The sequence below is a fragment of the Megalopta genalis genome, chromosome 5 (genome assembly GCF_051020955.1).
Source record: "Megalopta genalis isolate 19385.01 chromosome 5, iyMegGena1_principal, whole genome shotgun sequence".
Classification (NCBI taxonomy): Eukaryota; Metazoa; Arthropoda; class Insecta; order Hymenoptera; family Halictidae; genus Megalopta; species Megalopta genalis.
The window spans coordinates 4,781,156-4,803,422 of NC_135017.1; the positions used below are offsets into that span (position 1 = coordinate 4,781,156).

Consider the following 22,267-nt stretch of genomic DNA (forward strand, 5'->3'; position numbering starts at 1 on the left):
GAGTCGTCATAAAAATTTCTGATAATAATTAATTGAGTGTAGATGTTATTCTGTCCTTTGAAATTGGAATAAAATTCTAATCTCTTGTCATCAATATTTAAGCATTCGAGTAAATTTAGGCACACACAATAAGCATCAATTTTCTTCCCCTTCTAAGAAATTATTGCAATTGAAACATTTCTAATTACAGTAACCGCCAAGAAGACGGTATGTCAAGGGGTTAATTTACATTAATTTATCATCCTAACACTTTTGGACATAGACATGGTCATTTCGCCCCACCGTAAGCGGGATAAATTCGCGAGAAGACAGCAGCGCGGTCGTTCGTGTTTCGTGTCCGCGAAAACTCCGTTCCGATGCTTTCCCCTCAAACGGCCGTCGCACCGTTGCGATTTGTATGCAGTTTCTCGGCGATGCACTCGGCGGCACCTGCGCCGCGTTGAACAAACTGCCAGGCGTCCCGTTGCCTGTTATTTTTCCAATGTTATTTCTCGCCTCCGACCGACCCCTACTTCGAACGCCGCGTCGGGGGTCGAGGGGGTGGCCGTTAGGGGGTTGAAAGATGGTTCCGCGGCGGAAACGTTCGAGCAGTCTGTTCGCGGGAGTCAGGGGGTGGCGAACGGGCTGAGAAAGTGGGTGAGAGCCGACGTTCTTTTTGCTCGGTCCGCGAGATTTCCCGACTGAAATCGATTAATAAGTGCAGAAACGCCGTATCATTCCATTAGTTCTTCTACCCGCTTCCGCGGCATGATAGCTACCGCGCCTTCGAACTATAAATAAAACCGGCTGCCCGTTTCTTCTACGGAACTCTCTTGCGCCGCTTTTCTTCCGCTAATTTAGGTGAACGTCTTCGTCCGGAGCCAAGCCGCTCGGCAAGAAATCTCGTTTGAAACGGAAATCGTGTTTGCTTCGTAATGCTGATCTTCCAAAGAGCTCGGCATCGTTCGTATGAACAGTTCGAATAAATATTTATGTGAAATAATTGTTCGAATTGTTTCGAATAACTATTTATCTAAAATAATTATTCGAACTGTTTCGAATACATATTTATCGGAAATAATTATTCAAATTGTTTCGGAGAAATATTTATCTAAAATGATTGTTCGAATTGCTAATTGAAATAGATATTTATCCAGAATAATTGTTCGATTTGCTAATTCGAATACATTTTTATCGAAAATAATTGATCGAATTGCTAATTCGAATAACTATTTATCCAAAGTAATTGTTGTAATTATTGTGAATAAATATTTATCTGAAATATATATTATATATATATTATATATATTATATATATTATATAATATATATTATCGAACTGTTTTTGACACAATAATACAGGTTTGAAAAATAACCAATTTCTCTCATTAATTCGTTGTCATAGTGTTTGAAATAAATGTACTCATTTGCAGTAGTAGTGGCTAGCCATGAGTCAGACATGGCTGAGAACAGTGGTATATAGATAGATAGTGGAATATAGATAGTAGTTATTTTTTCCCAAGGATTTTTTTTGTGTGACAAAGGAGATAAAAATGAAAGTAAACCTATTTGACAATTTTTTGAAATTTAATCGTCCGTATGGACTTTGAAAATTCTTTTTTGTATTCGAAACCACCATGAACATGAAGATTCGAGTCCACGCTTTGTAGCGAATCCTCGTAGTTTGATCTACGATCTTCTGTTGCTGTTCCATTGTGTTTTGAATGAAAACTGTGCCGCCAGATGTTGCCTGAGCATGTAGGATCATTTTTATGTCAGCGGTACAATCTCCGTTTCAAGTACAGTACAATGGTAAGGTACGATCGTAGATCGGATTTTAAGGAGTCGTTGGAAAGCGGAGACTGCGGTGTTCGAAACCACGGTGGTTGGAGTCGAAAGAACAATTTTTCAAACTCTGTAGAGACGACTGAACTGTAAGAAATCGTCGAAACGTTGTACTTTCATTCTCGCGGTTGCTGTCGCGTGGAAAATAATTATTGGTGAAAAGCAATTTATTGAGTGTGATAGAAGAAGCTTTGCTCTTTCGAATGAGACTAAAATTATATTGTTGTATGATTTTTTTGTCACAGAATTATAGTAGTTGAAACATCGACGGATTTTAACTTAACAGTTTAAACACTAATATGTTGTCAATGAAAGTTACGTTAGATCAATTATTTTTAAAGAAATTATTATTCTCTTTTAAGATTAGTTAACTTTTAATATAATGGCCTTGTGTGAAATTTCAAATGACGTGTCGTTAATTGAACGTTATTTAAACTAAGGCTAGACAATACCACTGCGAACAAAAATGTTTATTTCCACCACTGTAATAAAGAATATGTAATAGAAATCCTTATTTTTCAAACCAATATTATTGTGTCTATAATTGTATTCTACTTGAACTGGCGTCAGATCAATGGCTGGTTAACTCTACTGCAAACAAGGCTATTTATTTTCAACACTGTAAAGAAAAATCCGAATAGAAATTATAATTTTGTAATAGAAATTAATGAATATAAATTTATAGAAATTAATAGAAATTGATCTTAATTTTTTAAACCGATATTATCGTGTCTACAAACCATATTCTACTCGAACTCGCGTCTGACCAGTAACTGACCAATTCTACTACAAAGAAGGCTATTTATTTCCAACAGTATAAAAAGAAATATGTTATAGAAATCCTTATTTTTTTTCAAACCAGTAATGTTGTGTCTACAATTCGTATTCTACTCGAACTCGCGTCTGACCAATGGCTAGCCAATTCTACTGCAAACAAGGCTATTTATTTCCAACACTATAAAGAAAAATTCCAAATAGAAATTCTTATTTTTCAAACCGATTTTATTGTGTCTACAAACCATATTCTACTCGAACTCGCGTCTGACCAGTAACTGACCAATTCTACTACAAAGAAGACTATTTATTTCCAACAGTATAAAAAGAAATATGTTATAGAAATCCTTATTCTCTCTCTCTCTCTCTCTCTCTCTCTCTCTCTCTCTCTCTCTCTAACGGCTGGCCAGATCTGCTGCAACAGAGTGCGTATACCTTGTACATCAGAGAATCATTTTCGTAATAGAAATTCTTAATTTTTCAAAGCCCTGACAGCGTGCTGGTCTCCTGCATTCTCCATATACCAGTGTCTGATTAACGTCAGACCAATATCACTGCGACTGACGGTACAGCGCAGTGGTGGCGACTATCACCTAACCGACTACATAACAGAAATTTTTAATCTTTCGCGCCAGTGGTGCCGCGTCCATCATTTCCCGATTAAAATCCGCGAAATATTTGCAGTGTACAGTCAGTGCCGGCTGGAAATATTGGATTTCGTAAAAGGCGTACGATAGCAAATACGCAAGAGAGAGACGAAGTCGTGGGATACACGGAAAGGTATAATTTAGCTCGGTTGTGCAGCGAAATTTTTAATGTTGTAGATGTGTTTCGGTGCTGTTTTCCTTGACGTGTCTGGCCCGTGCCTGTCCAATACCACTGCGGCTCCGACGTTCATTCTCAGAGTAGTACATTTCCCTCCGATTCGAAATTTCCCCTTCATTTTGAGGAACATGAGGAAACATCACACAGTGGGGTAGAAAGCACCCCAAAAACGGTGAAAAACATTTTCCGACCGAAATCATATATTTATGAGTTTTTCATATTTTGCAACATTTATAAAGAAAGATGTAATCATAAAATGCAACAGTTACATATTTACGTTTGAAAATGAATTTACCAACGTTAATAATTAATTTACAACCAATGCGAATGAATTAAAAACTAATAAAGAACTGATTAACAAGAAATTAACAACGATCGACAGCCACAAATTAACAAGAATTTATCAAAATAAAATAATAACAAGATCATTTTCCTAATAACATAACCAAAATAATATAATATAATATAATATAATATAATATAATATAATTAAAATATAATATAATATAATATAAATAATATAATATAATTAATAACATAATCGAAATAAAATAATAATAATAAGATCATTTTCTTAATAACATTTATAAATAACAATGTAGTTATAAAATGCAAATATTACATATAGAATAGGAAATATTCAATATACAATATATATTGATATATTTCGAAAAATCGCACTTCCAGTACTGTAATTTTAAATAAATTTTAAATAAACTTTTAATAATTGTAAAGAGTCATTTTAAATCGAAAAAAACTAGTCGAACAGCAGCTAATTTCTTTTGCACATTAACGTCGAGATTTTACCCCACGCAATGTTACCACTAAAAATTACTGAATTCCGCTGAATTTGTAATAAAAATCGAGAATGGAAATAAAAGAATGTAAATGGGAATCTTTAATTTTAGTCAATTTTAGGTGGGTGTCTACGACATCGTGTAGCCGTGTTATTAATTACTAAAAACGAAAAAAAATTACACTGCATTGTTAGCCAAATGTTCAGTTAACTGTGTGTATCGTTTTTTTTTTCAATTTTTAGATTATTTATGAAACGGTACTTCATATCGTTGTTGGATGCCTCTTGCACCGTGGTGCGCCGTTGCAAACGTTCGAACGGTCACGAAAGAAACCGGTCGAACGTTAAACGCGAATACCATTATTTCCAACGCGGACTGTGTGCAAGTGGCCATCGCAATTAGGGGACAAATATTTGAACAACGCATTAATATGCAGCGCGTCGGTTCCACGATTATTTGTGACTTTGCCATTGTTTGATATCTATTGAAATCGTTTCGCATTGATACGGAAATTCGAGGAAACGTTCAGCATATCGGATGTCTAATTTTCTGTTCGAACGTATGGGTCGCGATTTCTATCTGTACAATAATTTCGAAAATTTCTATTTCGTCATGTAATTTGATTTCTTTCGTCCTTTTTAATCTCCTGTGATTTTTTAATGGAAATTTAGATTTCAGTAGATTTTGTTAATAGAAATTGAAATAAAAATGTAAGTTTTAATAGAAATTTAGATCGTGGGAACGACACGAGACATTTTTAATATTCTAGTCCTCGAATTATATATTTTATCGATCACAATTTCGTCAGTTAAAAGAGTTTCAACTTTGTTCACCGACAATTTTTCCCAAGTTTTTCTATTTTCCTGATTTCAGCAATTTTCGTGATTAGATTTTTGAGATTTTTTAATTCTACCGTTCTCGCAGCTTTCTTTTTCATTACATTTCTCCCGAATTCCTGTGCTGTTCATTTCGACATTTACGTAGCTATGCCGGAATATGTAATTTGACTCTGGTTGCCGTGAGTACCGGCAGACCTCCAAACGAACTTAACAGCAGAATCGAAACCCTGAAGAGATAACTACATCATTATCGCATTTAGTTGCCAAATATTCGCTAGGAAATTTGCTCAACTACGGTTAGTTCCGTCTCTAACTATTGCAAACCGCAGCATCAGCTGGCCTCCGTGAATTTTGTTGCTCCAAACCGGCAAACAAATTGTCCTAACTTTTACACCGCTATCCCGGAAATTCACGTTGAATTTAACACGAATCCAATGACGACTCCCCATTATTCCTGAGAATATTTCCAACCTTCAATTGCCATTGCACTTCTCAATTTATTAAATAATTATTTTGTCAGTTAATAGAAGTACTTTTATAGATAATAAAATTGTTATCTAAATATTTCGTCAACTAATTTATTTCTTTTCGTATATGTATTGTTTAAAATCTGTTCATTTATCACTCACGAAAATTTAAGCTTAAAATAATAATTAACATTAGTGATATAATTTTTAACAAACTTTGCACAGTTTAATTAATATCTATCAAACATTCTATCAATCAATTGAATTATTATTTAAATAGCTTAACAATGCATAGAACTGCATCGAACTTCGAATGTATCTAAATGTTTTCGAGAAAATCAATAGAATTATTATCTAAATATTTTCTCAATTGATAGAATTATTACTTAAATATTTTTTCACTTAATCAAATTATTACATGCATACTTTATTCATTAAATTATTTAGACTTATGGAAAGTGGTGTGGCTTCATAGAAAATTGTATAACTCATGAAAAATTATGTGTCCTCATGGAAAATTGTGTTGACTCATAGAAAATTCTATAGACTTATGGAAAATGGTGTGGAATCTCAGAAAATTGTATAAACTCGTGGAAAATTTTGTAGGCTCATAGAAAATAGTGTAGACTCATGAAAAATTGTATGAACTTATGGAAAATTATGTGTGCTCATGGAAAATTATGCAGGCTCGTGGAAAATTGTTTAGACTCATAGAAAATGCTGTGGACTCATTAAAAAAGTTCTATAAACTCATGGAAAATTGTGTAGACTCATGGAAAATGGTGTGGACTCAGAAAATTCTATAAACTCATGGAAAATTGTGTAGACTCATGGAAAATGGTGTAGACTCAGAAAATTCTATAAACTCATGGAAAATTGTGTAGACTCATGGAAAATGGTGTGGACTCAGAAAATTCTATAAACTCATGGAAAATTGTGTAGACTCGTGGAAAATGGTGTGGACTCAGAAAATCCTATAAACTCATGGAAAATTGTGTAGACTCATGGAAAATGGTGTGGACTCATAGAAAATTATATAAACTCATGGAAAATTATATATGCTCATGGAAAATTGTATAATCTTATGGAAAGTGCGATTTATTTGAAAATTGTGTTGGTTGTTTGTAATCTGTGTAGATTGATTTCAAATTCTATAGATTTGTGTTGAACTTTTTTAGACTCGTGCAATATTATGTCCAGCTCTATGAAATCGTTTCAACTCATGAAAAATGGTACGAGCTTGCAACAAGCTAATATAATATAGAATCGTATAGAGTCATAAAAACTTAAGGAAGATATGTCTTCTTTATGTCCTCAAAATTCATTATGATCTCAGCAAAATCCAGAATCGACCGAGCTCAATAAATTGAATGGCGACGTAAATTGGCAATCTCCCATTTCCCTAACAAATATATTTAGTTTCCTCGCGAGAACTGTCAAACGAAATCGGTGAAAATAAATTGCCGAGTGGATTGCGAATGCAATTTAATGGAATTGGAAGTAAGTATCTGCATATTAGGGTTCCCGGTTTCGAAGGAGGATCGATGTCAAACGAATCCCGGCCCGTCAGAAAGGGATTTCCCGGGTCTTATGAAAATACAATCGTACGTGTTCGTAAAAACGAATACCTGCCGCGGCGGTCGACGGAAAATTGCATAAATATACACTTTTGTTTCGAAACCCTGGCCAGTCCATAAATCTCTCAGGGCCAGGCGGTCCGGGGGTTACTTTGCGGCTGACTGTACATCATCTCGAATCTTTTTATTGCGCCCGAACAAGTCCTCCGAGCGGGTTGTCACATTGTGGATTAACTTTCTTGCGGCGTTGCAAAATGCCGCTCATTCCTTTGCTCTATGGGCCGGCTCGATTCGTTCTTGTTGCATTCAATTCGAATCCCAACTGCCTTAGAAGACCATCAGCGAGATAGCTTGGAATTCATCGCGGAATTCATGGTTGTTTTTGCGAGAACTTAACGAGACATCCAATAATAAGCATTTTTCGTACGAGAAGATTAATTCCGTCAGCGATTCGAAGAAACTTCTTCGCAAAGTGTGTTTCGTGAATTATGTATCAAATGCAATCTTGCTCGAAGTGAGAGGAAAATTTCGATTATAACCATTTTATTTATTCCACAAAATTTCTTACGAATTATATTAAGAAGTATACATTACTGTGAATGGTACGAAGTATAGTTTATTAAATGAACAGATATTAAATAATATTTTATCGTAAGAAAAGAAATTAATTTGTTGACTAAATATTTGGATAATAATTGTATTAATTGACAAAATATTTAGATAATAATTCTATTGACTGAAAAACTATTCAGATGATAATAATAATATCAATTGAAAATATATTTAGATAACAATTCTATCAATTTTCCATTTGTGCTGTCATTTTTTATGACTTCATTATGTTTTCCATGATTGTACTTAATTTTTCAAGAGACTGCATAGCGCTTTGTGAATATATTATATTTTCTGAGTCTATAAGATTTTCCATTATTTTATATGCTTTTCCATGACTCGGTGCAACTTTCTATGAGTCAACAAAATTTTCTAAGACACAATTCTTCATGAGTCTGTAGGAGTTTCCTTGAGTCTATATGGTTTTGCATGGCCATATGATTTTCCATGATTGAACGCGATTTTCCATGAGTCAACAACATTTTTTAAGAACTCGTAACACTTTCCATGAGTCTGTAGGATTTTCCATGATTCTATATGATTTTCCATGAGTCACTATGAACTTACTTTAGTCTATTACATTGTTCTACGAGCTTCGTATGATTTTCCTTGCCCACATACGATTTTCCTCGAGTCAACAAAATTTTCTAAGAACTCAAACAGTTTTCCATGAATCCACATAAACTCTTAACGAGTCTATATATCATTTTCCATAACTCGTAGAAATTTGAGGAACAAGAAATTCTTGGACCAACCACAACGAAAAATTGGATTTCTATTTTCGGAAAAATGCATGTACAACACAACTCTATCGCGTGATTTTCGCTTCGCGTTCCGCATTCTATCAAACGCGAACTGAAAAATACCCAGGCCAGTTTGGAAAACAGAATTCGAACAGCGACCTGCATTCTGCAGGATTCGTTGTACGTTAACCAATGGACAAATTGTTGCACCAAACTCTCGCATGCATGACGCTGTCAGCGATACTGGAAATCCCGTGTCGCTTCTGGCGTGATACGTTTTCGAAACCAGTGGAGAACAGTGGCACCAGGAATTTTGTTCACGAAAACGCCAGAACAGATGGAAATCGCGAGGTTGAAATATTAAAAGTCTAACTACCTCCTTCAAGTATCTTCGAGGCCCTCTAATGGTTCCGAGGCTTCGAACCGAGATAATCCGTTGAGCTTCCATCCGAAGTTCGATCGTTAGGATCGCCGTTAAAGTCCCAGTGTCCTTCCCGAGTGCCCGAGTTAAAGATTAAGCTGGCACTCGCAAAAATGGGAAACGGGAATTGTTCGAAGAGACCTTGAGGTGGGTGGATAACACTTGAATACAAACGAAGGACAGCCTCGCGTATTACCGAGGCCTAAAACGAGCCTGGATAGGACCGGCAAGAGCGGGGAGCCACTCATGCGAGATACGCGATCGAAAGAAACTACCGACGCCGTGGAACCGCTTCGGTAACAGTCAAGGGAAGACAATGCATTCCAATGAGCAAAGAAAAATATAAGTAGGACCGGGAAATATTTAAATGTAATGCATGAGACCGGCCGGATAAAGGGAGCAAGAAAGGTCGGAATAAAACAGGAAGAAAGCTGTTTTCGAATTACGCGAAACAAAGCGGACAAGTCGCTTTGATTTTTATGGGAACCGGTGCGAACGTCGATAATGCAAATTGTTTCAATCTGGCCTTAGGAAGCTTGTGCTGCAGTCCAGCGCGAGAGAATCCTGGAGTGAAACAGGGTAGACCGAGGCTTTAAGGTCACGGGGCGCTGATTTCCCGGTGTAAACCCATGGTAAAATCATCTGCAAATTTATAGACATTCTCCATACATTTCTCGCTTTTCCTTGAATCTACATTATCTTTCACAAGATTATACAATTTTCCATCAGTTTGCACAATATTATGCGGATCTACATATTTTTCCAATTTCAAGTTATTTTCCAGGTTTCTAAATAATTTTCCCATGAATCTGAATCATTTTCCATGGCTCTAAACAATTTTCCCATAAATCTAAACAATTTCCTATGTATCTAAACAATTTTCCATGAATCTAAATAGTTTTCCGTGAATCTAAACAATTATTCACCAACCTAAACAATTTTCCACGAATCTAATCAATATTCCACGAATCTGATCAATTTTGCCTACACAATCTTCAATTAGTTTACACAATATTTGAATCTTAGTTGTTTAAATAATAAAGAATAATAAATAAATAATAAAATAATAATAAACATAAATAAATAATAAATCTCTTCCACGAAATGTTAATCGACATAAAACTGTAGAAAGAATTGAGATCCGGAATGGTTTCGCAATGATTTGTCGGGAATTATTAGAAATTAGGAAACAAAAAATAGAAACGGATACCCGGTTTCACAGTTGTTTATTTAGTTGAAAATAATATCTTTTCAAACAGTAAATTCTATTTGCCATCGAGTTGTCCCATTTCTCCGTTTTAAATTGTAATAGTCGTTTAGCAAAGTCGACGTTAGCAACCATATTCAGAGGCCGACTGCACTATCGTGAGAACGGCAAGAAGTAACGAGGAGCACGTGCAGATACATGCGCCATCCGGTGATGGTAATGTGCGTCGATATAAAATGCAGGGTGCTCGGTCAAAGTGGTCGGCAGACATTATGTCTTTTACCACAATGCGATTCCCACGGGCATGGCAGGGAGTAGCCGCTTTTATTTTACACGCGTGTCCCGTTACCGGCCAGCTGACCATAAATGTTTTCAGCTCCGGAAGTCAAGCTAAAAAATGTCCCGGAAAAAAGCTGCCCTCGAAATTCTATTCACCGGCCAGGTTACGACAAGCGTGAGAATTTATCACCGAAAAAAGTTCATCGATACCGGACCTTTCTCCATCGCGTAGCTCGACGAATAAATAAACTCAATTGAATACGTATTTCGTTACTGTGAATTTTTTTTTAATGAGGTGTGAATATTATTAGAGTTTGCAGGATTTATTGTAAATCTATATAATTATCCATGAATCTATAATATATGACTTTCTATTAGAGCAACCAATTTTCCAATAAGTTTTATGAAGTTACATAAGCTACAGTTTTTAGGAAGCTACATAATTTTTCCATGACTCTACGTAGTTTTTCTTTGACTCTACATAGTTTTTCTTTGACTCTACATAATTTTTCTTTGACTCTATATAATTTTTCCATGACTACATAATTTTTCCTTGACTCTACATAATTTTTCCATGATACTGCATAATTTTTCATAACTGTACATAACTTTTCCATGACTCGTAGAAATTTTCCATGAGTTTGCGCAGATTTTCCAGGAGTTTACTACTTTGTTTACCATCTCACAACTTTCCCACAACTTTTGTAAGAACTCACAGAATTTTCCATGAATCTACATTATACTTTACACATCTATACAATTTTCCAGTGCACTCCATTTTCTAAAAATTCGCACAGTTTTCCATGAGTCTATACACTTTCCCACGACTCGTTACGGTTTTCCTTGACTTTCCTTGACTAAGTACAATTTTTCACGAGTCTATACATACTTTTCTAAGGGTCCACACAATTTTCCAATGCAGTACACAACTTTCCACGATTGTATTCAATTTTCCTACGAATTAACCAGTTTTCCATCAGTCTGTTGAATTTTCCATTGCATTCACAATCTTCCATTAAACTATCACGATTACTATCATAAGCGTATTACATATTCTTCGACTCGGTACAACTTTCCACGAATCTTTCCACAAACAAGACCGACGTTACGTCCCGAAATATATGGCTCCCGGGAAAAAATTGCTGTCCTCCGATGTACAATGGAATGAAACAGTTTAAGAGCGCAATAAGTACGGATAATCCAGATTCCGTGGCATTGAATTTACAGCCAAAGTTACTCAAGAGCTCTTGTTCAGCGCGGTTCCGAAGAGCGGAAGCTACGAATTTTTGCCGATTTAAAAACGTCCAACGTTCTATCGCGTGGGTGGTGGAAGGGCGAAGGTTTGTGGAAGGGATTGACGGGGGTGAGAACGACGAGGAACGATCCCATTGTTGTCGAGGAAGTTGAGACCGATCGTAGATTCTCCTAGGACGAATGCAATTGCCGAAGTTCTGATTTCCTATTTAACGAACAGCCCTCCTCCGGTCTTGATAATGTGTCTGTTTCTTGCGCAAACTGTGTCACGGACCGGTTGAAAGGGGCCTGCGAGGTCTCGGTGCAACTTCGGCGACGATTAAAAACCTTAAAGAGCCCGGCTGCGCAAGCAGGGTCCTGAATGGCCGCTCTGTACACCTACACAACGATTGTTCCGCGCGAAATCGAACACGCTTTACGGCCGAAGTTTATTATATCGCGTGCAAAACTGCCGACAACGTAAATCATTTTAACGACGACCCGGCATTCCCCTGCGAAGACAATCGCAAAAGTTCAAACCAAACGCTGCGCTTAATACAGGAGATTTTTCATTATCGTACCGGAATTGTTTGACACAGCTGTGTAAGATTCGGTAGTATTTTTTATTCGTTATTTCATATAGCCTGACAGGACTTTTAATGTCAAGAGAAAGCCTTTTTACGAAGCTGTGCGATATTTTGCTGTATTATAGTGTTTTCTATGGCTTAAATCCATTTTCTAGGTCGTAATACGATTTTCCAGGGCCTGAGAATGTTTCCTTACTATTTTTTATGATTTTTTGTGCGCTGGTAGATAGTTCCATGATTTTAATTTATTTTTAAGAACGTGATAAGATTTTCCATTACTTAATACATGTTCCATCACTTCAAAAGGCTTTCCATGAGTTGCCTACGTTTTCCTTCACTCGATATAATTTTCGATGACTTATAATACGATTTTTTATGACTTGGCTCAATATTCCACGACTTAAAATATCTTTTTTTATAACCGAACAAGATTTTCCAAAACTACACAATATTTTCATTAAGTTGGTATTTTCGCTGACATGCTAAGATTACCTTTAACTTAAATCGATTTTCCATGAGTTGGTAAGGCTACTATCTTCTTACGAAAGTTTTCCTTGACTCCGGAAGATTTTCCATGAATGAACATCCTTTTTCTAGGATTCAATAAAATTTTCCTTATTTGTGAAGTAAGGGGATTTCTTCCTTGATCTAGCAAGATATTGTTTCATTTAACACGATTGACTGGTAGTTCTATAACTTGGGAAATACTCTCGTGCCCTGACATTATTTTCTATAACTGATGCTATGATTTATTCTGACTACGTGCAATTTTTCATGACTTGGACGAATTTTCCATGACATACAAGAATTATCCATGGCTTGGATCAGTTTTCCATGACTCGGAACAATTTTCCATGATCTGACACACTTTTCCATAACTCGGAACGATTTTCGATGACTTGGAACAATTTTCCATGACTTCACAAAATTGAAATATTTCCAACAGATTTCCTAGGTCTTTGAACTATTTTTCATGACTTTCAAGTGATACTTCCATAATCTCCCCTAACTTGAAAAGTTATGAAAAAATGTCTGCGACCGTAAATTAAACATTCAAGTGGTGAGATACGAGCCTTCCCGCGCTTTCAAGCACTAAGTAATCCAGCCAGCTTCCGAGTTCATAATAACAATGACACCCATAATATTTAATGTACCATCCAGGGTCAGCATACTAATAAAATTTGTAACCTCTCTCGTTTCAGGTGGTGAGGGCCGCGAGCCCGGTGCTCCTCCGTGTGATCGTGCTGGGTGCATTTTTCATATATTGCACGGTAAGTGTTCCGCTCTTTACTTTTTACGATTCTGAAGAATAGCCATCGCCGGCGAAGATTTTTCGCGCCGGTTGCTGCTGAAATGTACTCCTATGGCTCTCGTAAAACGCTGCGATATTTCTTTCCCGGGGAAGCGCAGAAAATAAACAATCGGCCCGCGAATTTTATCGCGGGGAACTATGGGATTCCCTGGCGCGCCGTGGCGTTGACAAATATTTGGCGATTTTCGGTCAGTTGAGACGAACAATTGCAATTTTTGTCTCGAAGCCGCATGAAAATCTCGATCATTGTCGAACGATTGCGAAAGCGAAGAGAAGAACTCCTCTGTCGCCGGGAAAATCCGGCAGAAATTTTTCCGTTGAGAGGGTTCGATGAAATGGTATGGTACGCCAACGGAAGTCAATTCTCCTTTTGTTTCCAGACGATTGTAATGTACCCCCGCCCAAACGTCATAACGTGCACGGTGCGAGTTTGGCTGCGAGAAATTGGATTCTCACTCACCTATGGCGCGCTTATGCTCAAAACATGGAGGTAAGTGCGAACAACGTTTTATCCAGTGATATTTGACTCGGTGTCTACTCGAGTACTGTTCCCATGTTCGGAATAGCGAGAGAGCATTTTTAAACGCTGCTCGAAAACGAAGGAACTTGAAATTTTTATGCTGATCTACCGAATTTTTAATGGATTCCTCTGGCCAGCTTAAATGGGTCTATTGTGTGCTCTGAACCTAATTAATTTCCTGCGATTGCGAAGAAACTTGGCAACACTTTACGTGAAATATTCCTCATTATCAGTCGACATGTAACACTTTTCGTTGGTTTAAATAATTTTCGAGTTAATAGGTCTTCCAAAGTTATCCATTTTCTATTTATTTAGACGAGTTTCTACTGATCCACAAAATTTCTCATGAGTCTACAAAATTTTCCATGAGTCTACGATTTTTAATCACTGCACATAATTTCTCATGAGTCATCACAATTTTCCATGACTATATGCCACTTTCCATGAGTCAAAACAATTTTTTATAAGCCTGTAAGATGATACATAATTCTACACGATATTCTATTACCCTATACGATTTTCTATTAATCTGTACGATTTTTTATTACTGTACACGATTTTTTATTACTCTATACAATTTTTTATTATTCTATACAATTTTCTATTATTCTATACGATTTTCAATTAATGGTTACGATTTTTCATTAATCTACAGAATTTTCCATGAATTTACGAGATTTTTCATGACCTCCCATGATTTTCCAGGACTCCACACAATTTTCCATGTCTCCACGTTACTTTCCATATCTCCACACGATTTTCCATGAATCTGCGCTATTTTTCAATCAGCCTATACGACATTACATACATCTATAAGATTCATCAGAAGTCTACTCAATTTTCTATTAATCTTCAAAATTTTCCATGACTGCACATAACTTTCCATGACTCTCTACATGATTTTCAATGACTCCATGCGATTTTCTATGACTCAATGCAATTTTCCATGAGTCTGTGGTAATTTTTAATAGTCCTGTACGTGATATGTAATTATATTTGCGTAATTTTCTTCGATCCCACATGGTCTCTCATTAGTCTTTGAAATATGTACCTGAATCGATATAGATTTTTTGATTCTACATAATTTTTTGTAAATATATACAATGTTTTATATATTTTTCCACGACTCCAAACGATTTCCAATACCAGCTTTTAATAATCCCATACAGTATTATATAATCCATTACGATTTTCGAAAAGCCAATACGAAATTATATTAACCGCCAAATTTTCCACGAGTTTCATGCAATTTTCTTTGAGCCTTTTATGAATTCAAATAAATCTGTAGTATAGCGTATGTAATCTTTTTGTAAATTCACAGGATCTTTGAACGAGCTCATACATTTTTATGTGATCCTAAACGATTCCCTGATACGTTCACAAAATTTTCCGGAGCTTCGACGTATTTTTGCACAACAGGATATGCAAATACAACGTTTACGTATGAGATATAAATTCGGTGGGAATTCTCCCATGCTTCAAACGGGCACAAAAGCCACCAGAACGTATTATCAATCGTTTTCATCCCGAGTTTCTATGGTGAATATTAATCTCCGCGTTATCGCGAATTACATTCACGTTTTCCGCAACACCTGCGCGATGAATTCCTGCGGAACGTCGGAAACTCATGGAACTCGACCCCGATTTAATACCAGCCTGCCGGAAAGTTTGACGGAATAGTACAATTTTTCATTTTGTCAGCTATAGAGATACTTAGGAAACATTCCGCATTAAATTATAATCGCAGCTGTGCAGCCGGTATCCCGGAGCTCCAGTTACGGACAAGTTTCAGCATGATTAAAAATCGTTGTCTGCATATTAACACGGTTTTAAAAGACATTCTGTAACGTCAGTGAGAGGCACATTGCTGTTCGACGGCTCGTAGAATTTTTCTGCGACACGAAATATCGGTTTATGTAACACAAAACAATTTTCTTTGATCCATAACGCTTTTCCATGACTGGTAACGTTTTCCCATGACTTGTGCATTTCCACGATGAAAGTTACTGCTCCAAAATTACTTGTAGCATTTTGATTTGTCGACTAATGATACCGAAATTACCTTACTTTGATTCGAGACGCTTTTCCAAGACTTCAAACATTTTCCACGAGCCATCCTTTTTTTCCATGACTCTGTATATCATTCAACAATGTAAATTCCTATGTGTGACAAACAATATCGGCCTGTGTGAATTAAAATAATTTCCCACGATTCGTGGCGCTTTTCCATGACTCGAAACATTTTTCCATGAGCCATAATGTTTATCAATGACTCGTTGAGCTTTCCCATAATGCTAATTACTGTACTATGACTTGTAGCATATTTCTTATGCCACAGAATGTTAGTTCATGCTACTCAAAATAATTATCTATAATCTAGAACGCTTTTCCATGACTCGATCCTATCTTCTACGAATCGAGGTGCTTTTAAATGACTCAAATTAATTTTCCATGTTTCCCAGTACTCGAAATGTTTTTTCTCTTGTTCATTAATTATATTCCGTGACTCAATCAGGTTTTTCATGACTCGCAGTGCTTTTTCATAACTCGATGTAGTTTTCCATGAGTCGTGGTGCTTTCCCGTGAGTCAAATTGATTTTCCTCAACCCACAGTGTCTTTTCTAAATCAGAATTACAATTGTGCCTGCTCTTAAACTAGCATTACGCTGTAATCCAGTGTAGATCCCAATTAACGTGCGAATGAAGCCTGCACTTGTGTCTACAATGCTCTGCGTAGCATCGAAATTGGAACAGGAACGAGAGCATAATATATGCACGAATAACTCTGGAAATTATCTTGCAAATTGCACTTAAACTAATACATGTATTTTCCTTTCGTTTCAATTGAGAGAGTTAACTGTAATCTAACTACAATCCCAATCAATTCATCATTGAACGGAAACTGTTCTCGCAGACTTCTGTAATAGCGACATTGATTCGAAGCGCCGCACGGACGGTCGACTTCGAAATGAAATTCTTCGCTGTTCCAAGGCACGTCGTTTGTCCCCGGCAGATAAACACCGACGACTAAAGGCCCATTTAATTAATGGGGAAACTCGATCAAAAGTTTTCAACTAGATGTTTGAACGATAAGAAAAATATGAATAAACGAGCGCCGAAAGTTGATGAAGAATAATGAACTTTTGATTACCCGAGGACCGGGGGATGCCGGGGGAATAGTTTTCGCGCGTTATACTATTCAATGTACCCCGGCAACCATGGTCGACGGAAGACGCGCGCGACTTTCGAACTTATCTTGTCCGCTCGAGACTTTTGAATCATTCTGACGGTGCTATAACTTAATTCAACTTTTTAAATTACAAGCTCGCTGAAAGCACTGTGCAATCGTTGTGCAAACGTGAATATCAATTTGATGAATCATCGTTTATAGTTCACCGGTGACGCGAAACAATTCTCTTTATAATTTCTCAATTTTTCTGTTATTATCTTCTACATGATTTTCAAATTCTCTTTTAGCACGTTCTAAATAGAAATCACTTTCGAAATTATGACCGACAAAAATTATGGAGAACTTTTTTTCTGTGCTCTATGTTAAATTAAATATTGGAGAGAATTTTTCTGGGTGCTGAATATTCAGTTAAAAATTAGGAAAAGGTTTTGTGGACGTTCAGTAATCAGTTGAAAAAAATAAATTACATAATGGGAAAAATTTTTCTGGATATGCAATATTCAAGTAAACATTGGGAAAACTTTTCTGGATGTTCGATTTTAAATTGAAAATTAGGGGAAACTTTTCTGGATAGTGAATGTTCAATTAAAAATTCGAAACTCACTTTATGAATCAAATACAAGTTAGAATGAAATTGTTAAAAAAAAAATTGAATCGATGAACATTTTAATATTCCAAGATTTTCATTATTTTCCAAGCATAAATAATATTTTGTAGAGTCGTAAGAATTAAACTGAATGAAACTGAAAAAGCCGCCGTTCTCTGCTGTTCAAAGTTTTCTTGGACTTCCGATTCGCATTCGTGTATTTCCTAAGGATCATCGAGGTTATCCGACGATTGCTGGTCAACCAGTGTATAACTTCCGCTTCCCTTCTTTTTCCCATCATGCTCGCGAAATTGTTCTGTCCGAGCAGTACCTGCCGGATTTCCGGTGCTTGGGATAAAGATCGCCGGGTGGTTTCATCCCTTATTTTCTTCATCGAACCTCTGCTCTCTGATCGCAGCCAAGGGAAAAAGTTCAACGGATGTTCGCCCGTTGAATTCGTGAGCCAGTTATCGAATGGAGCCTCTCTTTCTGCACCTTCTGTCTCCTATATTACGTTGAAACTGATCCCCTCAATAAAAAATTCTTCATCCCGGCGCGAAGATTGAAGCGGACAGGGAAATTTCGCGATTTCGAATTTTCGTACCTTCTGGGACGGTCGTTTTCTCAAAATAATGATTCCAGGTATGGGATCGACGTTGAGAATTCTCTTATTATTTTTGCAACTGTCAGAGTTTTTTCGAATCATGGAAAATGTCTATGAATCATAGAAAAGTGTTCGATGTCGTTGGTAAATGTTACGAGTCGTTGAAAGCTATTTTGAGTTATGGAAAATTATTTTTATAATTTTTGGAGTGTATTCCTGATCTTGGAAAAATAGCATGAAGCATAGAAAAACTCTGTGAGTCTTGGAAAATTGTTCGGAGTCGTAGAAAAATGGTGTGATTTATGGAAAACTCTGTTGCACAATACATCATTATTTGCTCAATTATGAAAATACACTAGGGGCTAGGGAAAATTATTTTAAGATACAGAAAAGATAGGCGAGCATTGATGGTGGTGAGAAATAATTATCAATGGGAGTTGTAACGTTCAGAAGTTGTTTAATATCATTAAAACCGTTACACGTATGTATCTATGTCGAGAATGATTCAAACCCCTGTGAGGTTACCAATGACACCGGTACAGTAAGTAGCAGCTGGTACACATGTCAAGAAACTTGCATCCGACTTGTTACTTGAGGTCAGATCGATAATGTTTGCTGGGTCAGCATAGGAGAGAAGCCTGACACCGGTTGTCGTGGCACATAACTGCCACTTGTGTGGTATTAGCAACATGGACCAAACCCTCATACTGTTTCTTCGTGATTTTCTACATCTTTCTGTGATTGGTTTTGTTTTCTTGTTACCCAATTTCTTTTTCCACGACACAGAATTCTTTTTCGTTACAGGAAAAGTTATTCTGCATTATTCGCTTCAAGTTTTCTATGTTCGTGGCGTTTTTTCTCGTAATTTGTTAACGTTTTTCATAACTGGAAATTTCTTTCTGTGATTCAAGCTGATCTTCATAGCACTATTTTCCATTAGTCGATTTGATGTTTCATTACTCGTACTGATTTTCCATGACTCAAGTCAATTTTCTGTTACTCGTACTGATTTTCCATGACTCAAGTCAATTTTCTGTTACTCGTACTGATTTTCCATGACTCAAGTCAATTTTCTGTTACTAGAGTTGATTTTTTATGACTCGAGTCAATTTTATGTTTCCCCAGTTCATTTTTCATCACATGAGTTAATTTTCTATCGTTCGAATTGGTTTTTCACAATTCGAATCAATTTTCTATTATTGACTTTTCGTAACTTATACCAATTTGTTACTACTCTACGTTTCTGTAACAGGAATCTGTTTTCAATTTTTCAAAAATGTTTCTCATCACTCATTGCTATTTTTCATAACACAAAACATATTTCACATACATCGCTTGAAACAATTTCACATGATTGGAGGAGCTTCTTCATAAATTATATTTATTTTCCATGAATCATAGAGCTTTTTCATGATTCATAGGAATTTCCAATTATTCGCAGCTCTTTTCCTCAATACTAATTACTATTAAACAACTCAACAATTTTCCTTATCACAAAATGTCGTTCCATGTAAGTGAAGACAATTTTCCATGACTCATAATGTTTTTCCATGACTTACACTTCCCATTGACCATGATACTTTGAGGTGACTCAAAATAATTTTCTATGACTTGTGGTGCTTTTTCATTTGTCGTGAGGGTTTTCTCTGACTCATGAAACACTTTTATACCTCGTGAGAGTTTTCCATGGCTCGTGGAACTTTTCCATGACTGGTGGAACTTTTCCATGACTTCGATCGATTTCCCATGATTCGTACTACTCCTCCACGTAGTGAATTACCATCTGGCAACCCATGATACTTCTCCATAATGCAAACCATCGTGTTGGCCGTTTCCTAACCCAGTCTAGATATTTCTGAGACCCAGCTACCAAACCTGACAACATTCTCGGCTCCAACTTGTGACTTCCATAACCATCATCCTACAGATTAGAGGAACGATGGACGCAATATCGTCCAATAATAACTCGGACAGCTTATTCCGGTTGACAGCTCCGAAATAACTCAGTCAACGTCTTCGGCAACGAAGGAGATGCAGCCAGCTGCAAATGTCATGTAATCCTCTCAGTAACCTTTTTATCTATTCAATAGGGACGTATTTGGCCAGCCCAGCCGATGCCGGCGATACCGGGGATTAAAGGACAAAGTATAAAAGCTGGTTCCGTCCTGAATTCACGGAGAGAGGACGGTGGGCAGGGGATGAAGGAGCACGTCGCTCTTAATGCTAACTCTTTCTCCGAGCGAGGCAGGAGTTGTCCGCTCGCAGAAACTTTGCCAGGGCCTGACGCAGTTTCTTAAGCGACAGTAAGACTCCCACGGCTTTCATTACGTAAATTCAACTGTGCAGCCGGCCTTCTGATAGGCGCATCCCTGAATGGACCCTGAAACGATTCCTGAAAAAGTTACGGTCCTCTTACGTTGATCCTGCGACCCACTTTATTTGTAGATGCATCCTTTGAAATTGTCCTGCCGGCGCAAGGATCCGACCGTTTCCCAGAAAGCGGTTTTCTGATACTTAATTCGAAGTGATTTTCATTGATTCGCCTGGCGTTTTAAGCGATTCAGGTTTTACATAAATGCTGACATTTTTTCATGACTCGTGGCTATTTACTATATTTTCGGAGAATTTTCCATGCATTAGTATCACTCATTCATAATGGGATTTCCATCATTGGTAACGATTTCCCATTACACGAGGTTTCCACTAAGTTGAAAGTGATTTTCTATGACTCACTGCTTTCTTACTTAGCTTATAATTATTTCCCATAAGTGGAAATAATTTTCCACGAGTCACAATGCTTTTCTATGAGTCACAGTGATTTTGAACAATTCACAGTACTTTTCTATGAGTCAAAGTGGTTTTCTATGAGTTTCAGAACTTTTTCACATGACCCAGCACTTTTATTTGGCTCTCACAGTGTGTTTTTCTTAAACCTAAATCTATTAATAATTATTTATAATTATTAATTAATATTCTATTCCATTGAGTAATAATCTATTAAAATATTTTCATACGGCTCTTTATACTTTTCTATAACTGAAAAGTATTTTCTCGCATAACTTCTGACAATTTTCTCATGACTCGAGCAGTTTTTCTATGACTCATAAAGATTTTTCATTATTCATAAAGCTCTTTTACAATTTACATTCAGCATCTCTCGATGGAAATTAGTTTTACTAGGATTGTTTTTACCTTCGATCCAAAAATGTTTTCCGAGACTCAACAAGTTTTTCATTGTTCTAAATAATCTTCCATGGCTCGTGGGAAATTTCAACGAGTCGAATCGATTTCCCACGACTCACGGTCTTTTTCCATCCCTGATAACGCTTTACACAATTCGAAGAATTTTCCGAGACAATTTTCATCCGTGGGCGAAATGATTTTCTCTTGCTTCAATCGCTATAAATGGATTCTTTTGATGGCCACGTGAAATGTTCGATCGTTTTAGTTACAAAATAAATAGTCATGATAAAACATTATCTCTATATAAATATCCTCTCTGGACGAGATAACATTGAAATTCTTTTTCGACCACTGCAATAACGTACATTAATGTCGATTGCTTCTCCGCTGACTACACTACCGTTCAAAACAAATAACGTTGCTCACCGGGGGCAGCGGTACGCCTCTTGGAAAAATATCGTCGAGTTCGGCGCGGTCACTATGATCATTTTTATCCGCGGAGAACCCAGCGCAGTTCGAAAATTTCCTGACAGTAAAAGGGATACGCTGCCAAGCGTACTTCGATTCACGACGCGGTCTCGAAAGACGAGTACACCTAAGGAAAACGGCTGCCAGAGAGTTCCCGTCACGACCGACTTTCAAAGACACAAAGCTCTGGGACAATGGCTTGGATCAGTTCTTTTTTTT

General features: G+C 36.8%; 1 protein-coding gene across 1 annotated transcript in view; it reads left to right on the forward strand.

Annotated features, from left to right (window-relative positions):
• Positions 1-22,267, forward strand: part of LOC117219946 (metabotropic glycine receptor) — a 297,453-nt gene that overhangs the window by 222,239 nt on the left and 52,947 nt on the right. The window contains exons 6-7 of the mRNA XM_033469527.2: positions 13,388-13,456; positions 13,878-13,987. Of these exons, the coding sequence (XP_033325418.2) occupies positions 13,388-13,456; positions 13,878-13,987 (179 nt within the window). The remainder of the gene's footprint in view (positions 1-13,387; positions 13,457-13,877; positions 13,988-22,267) is intronic.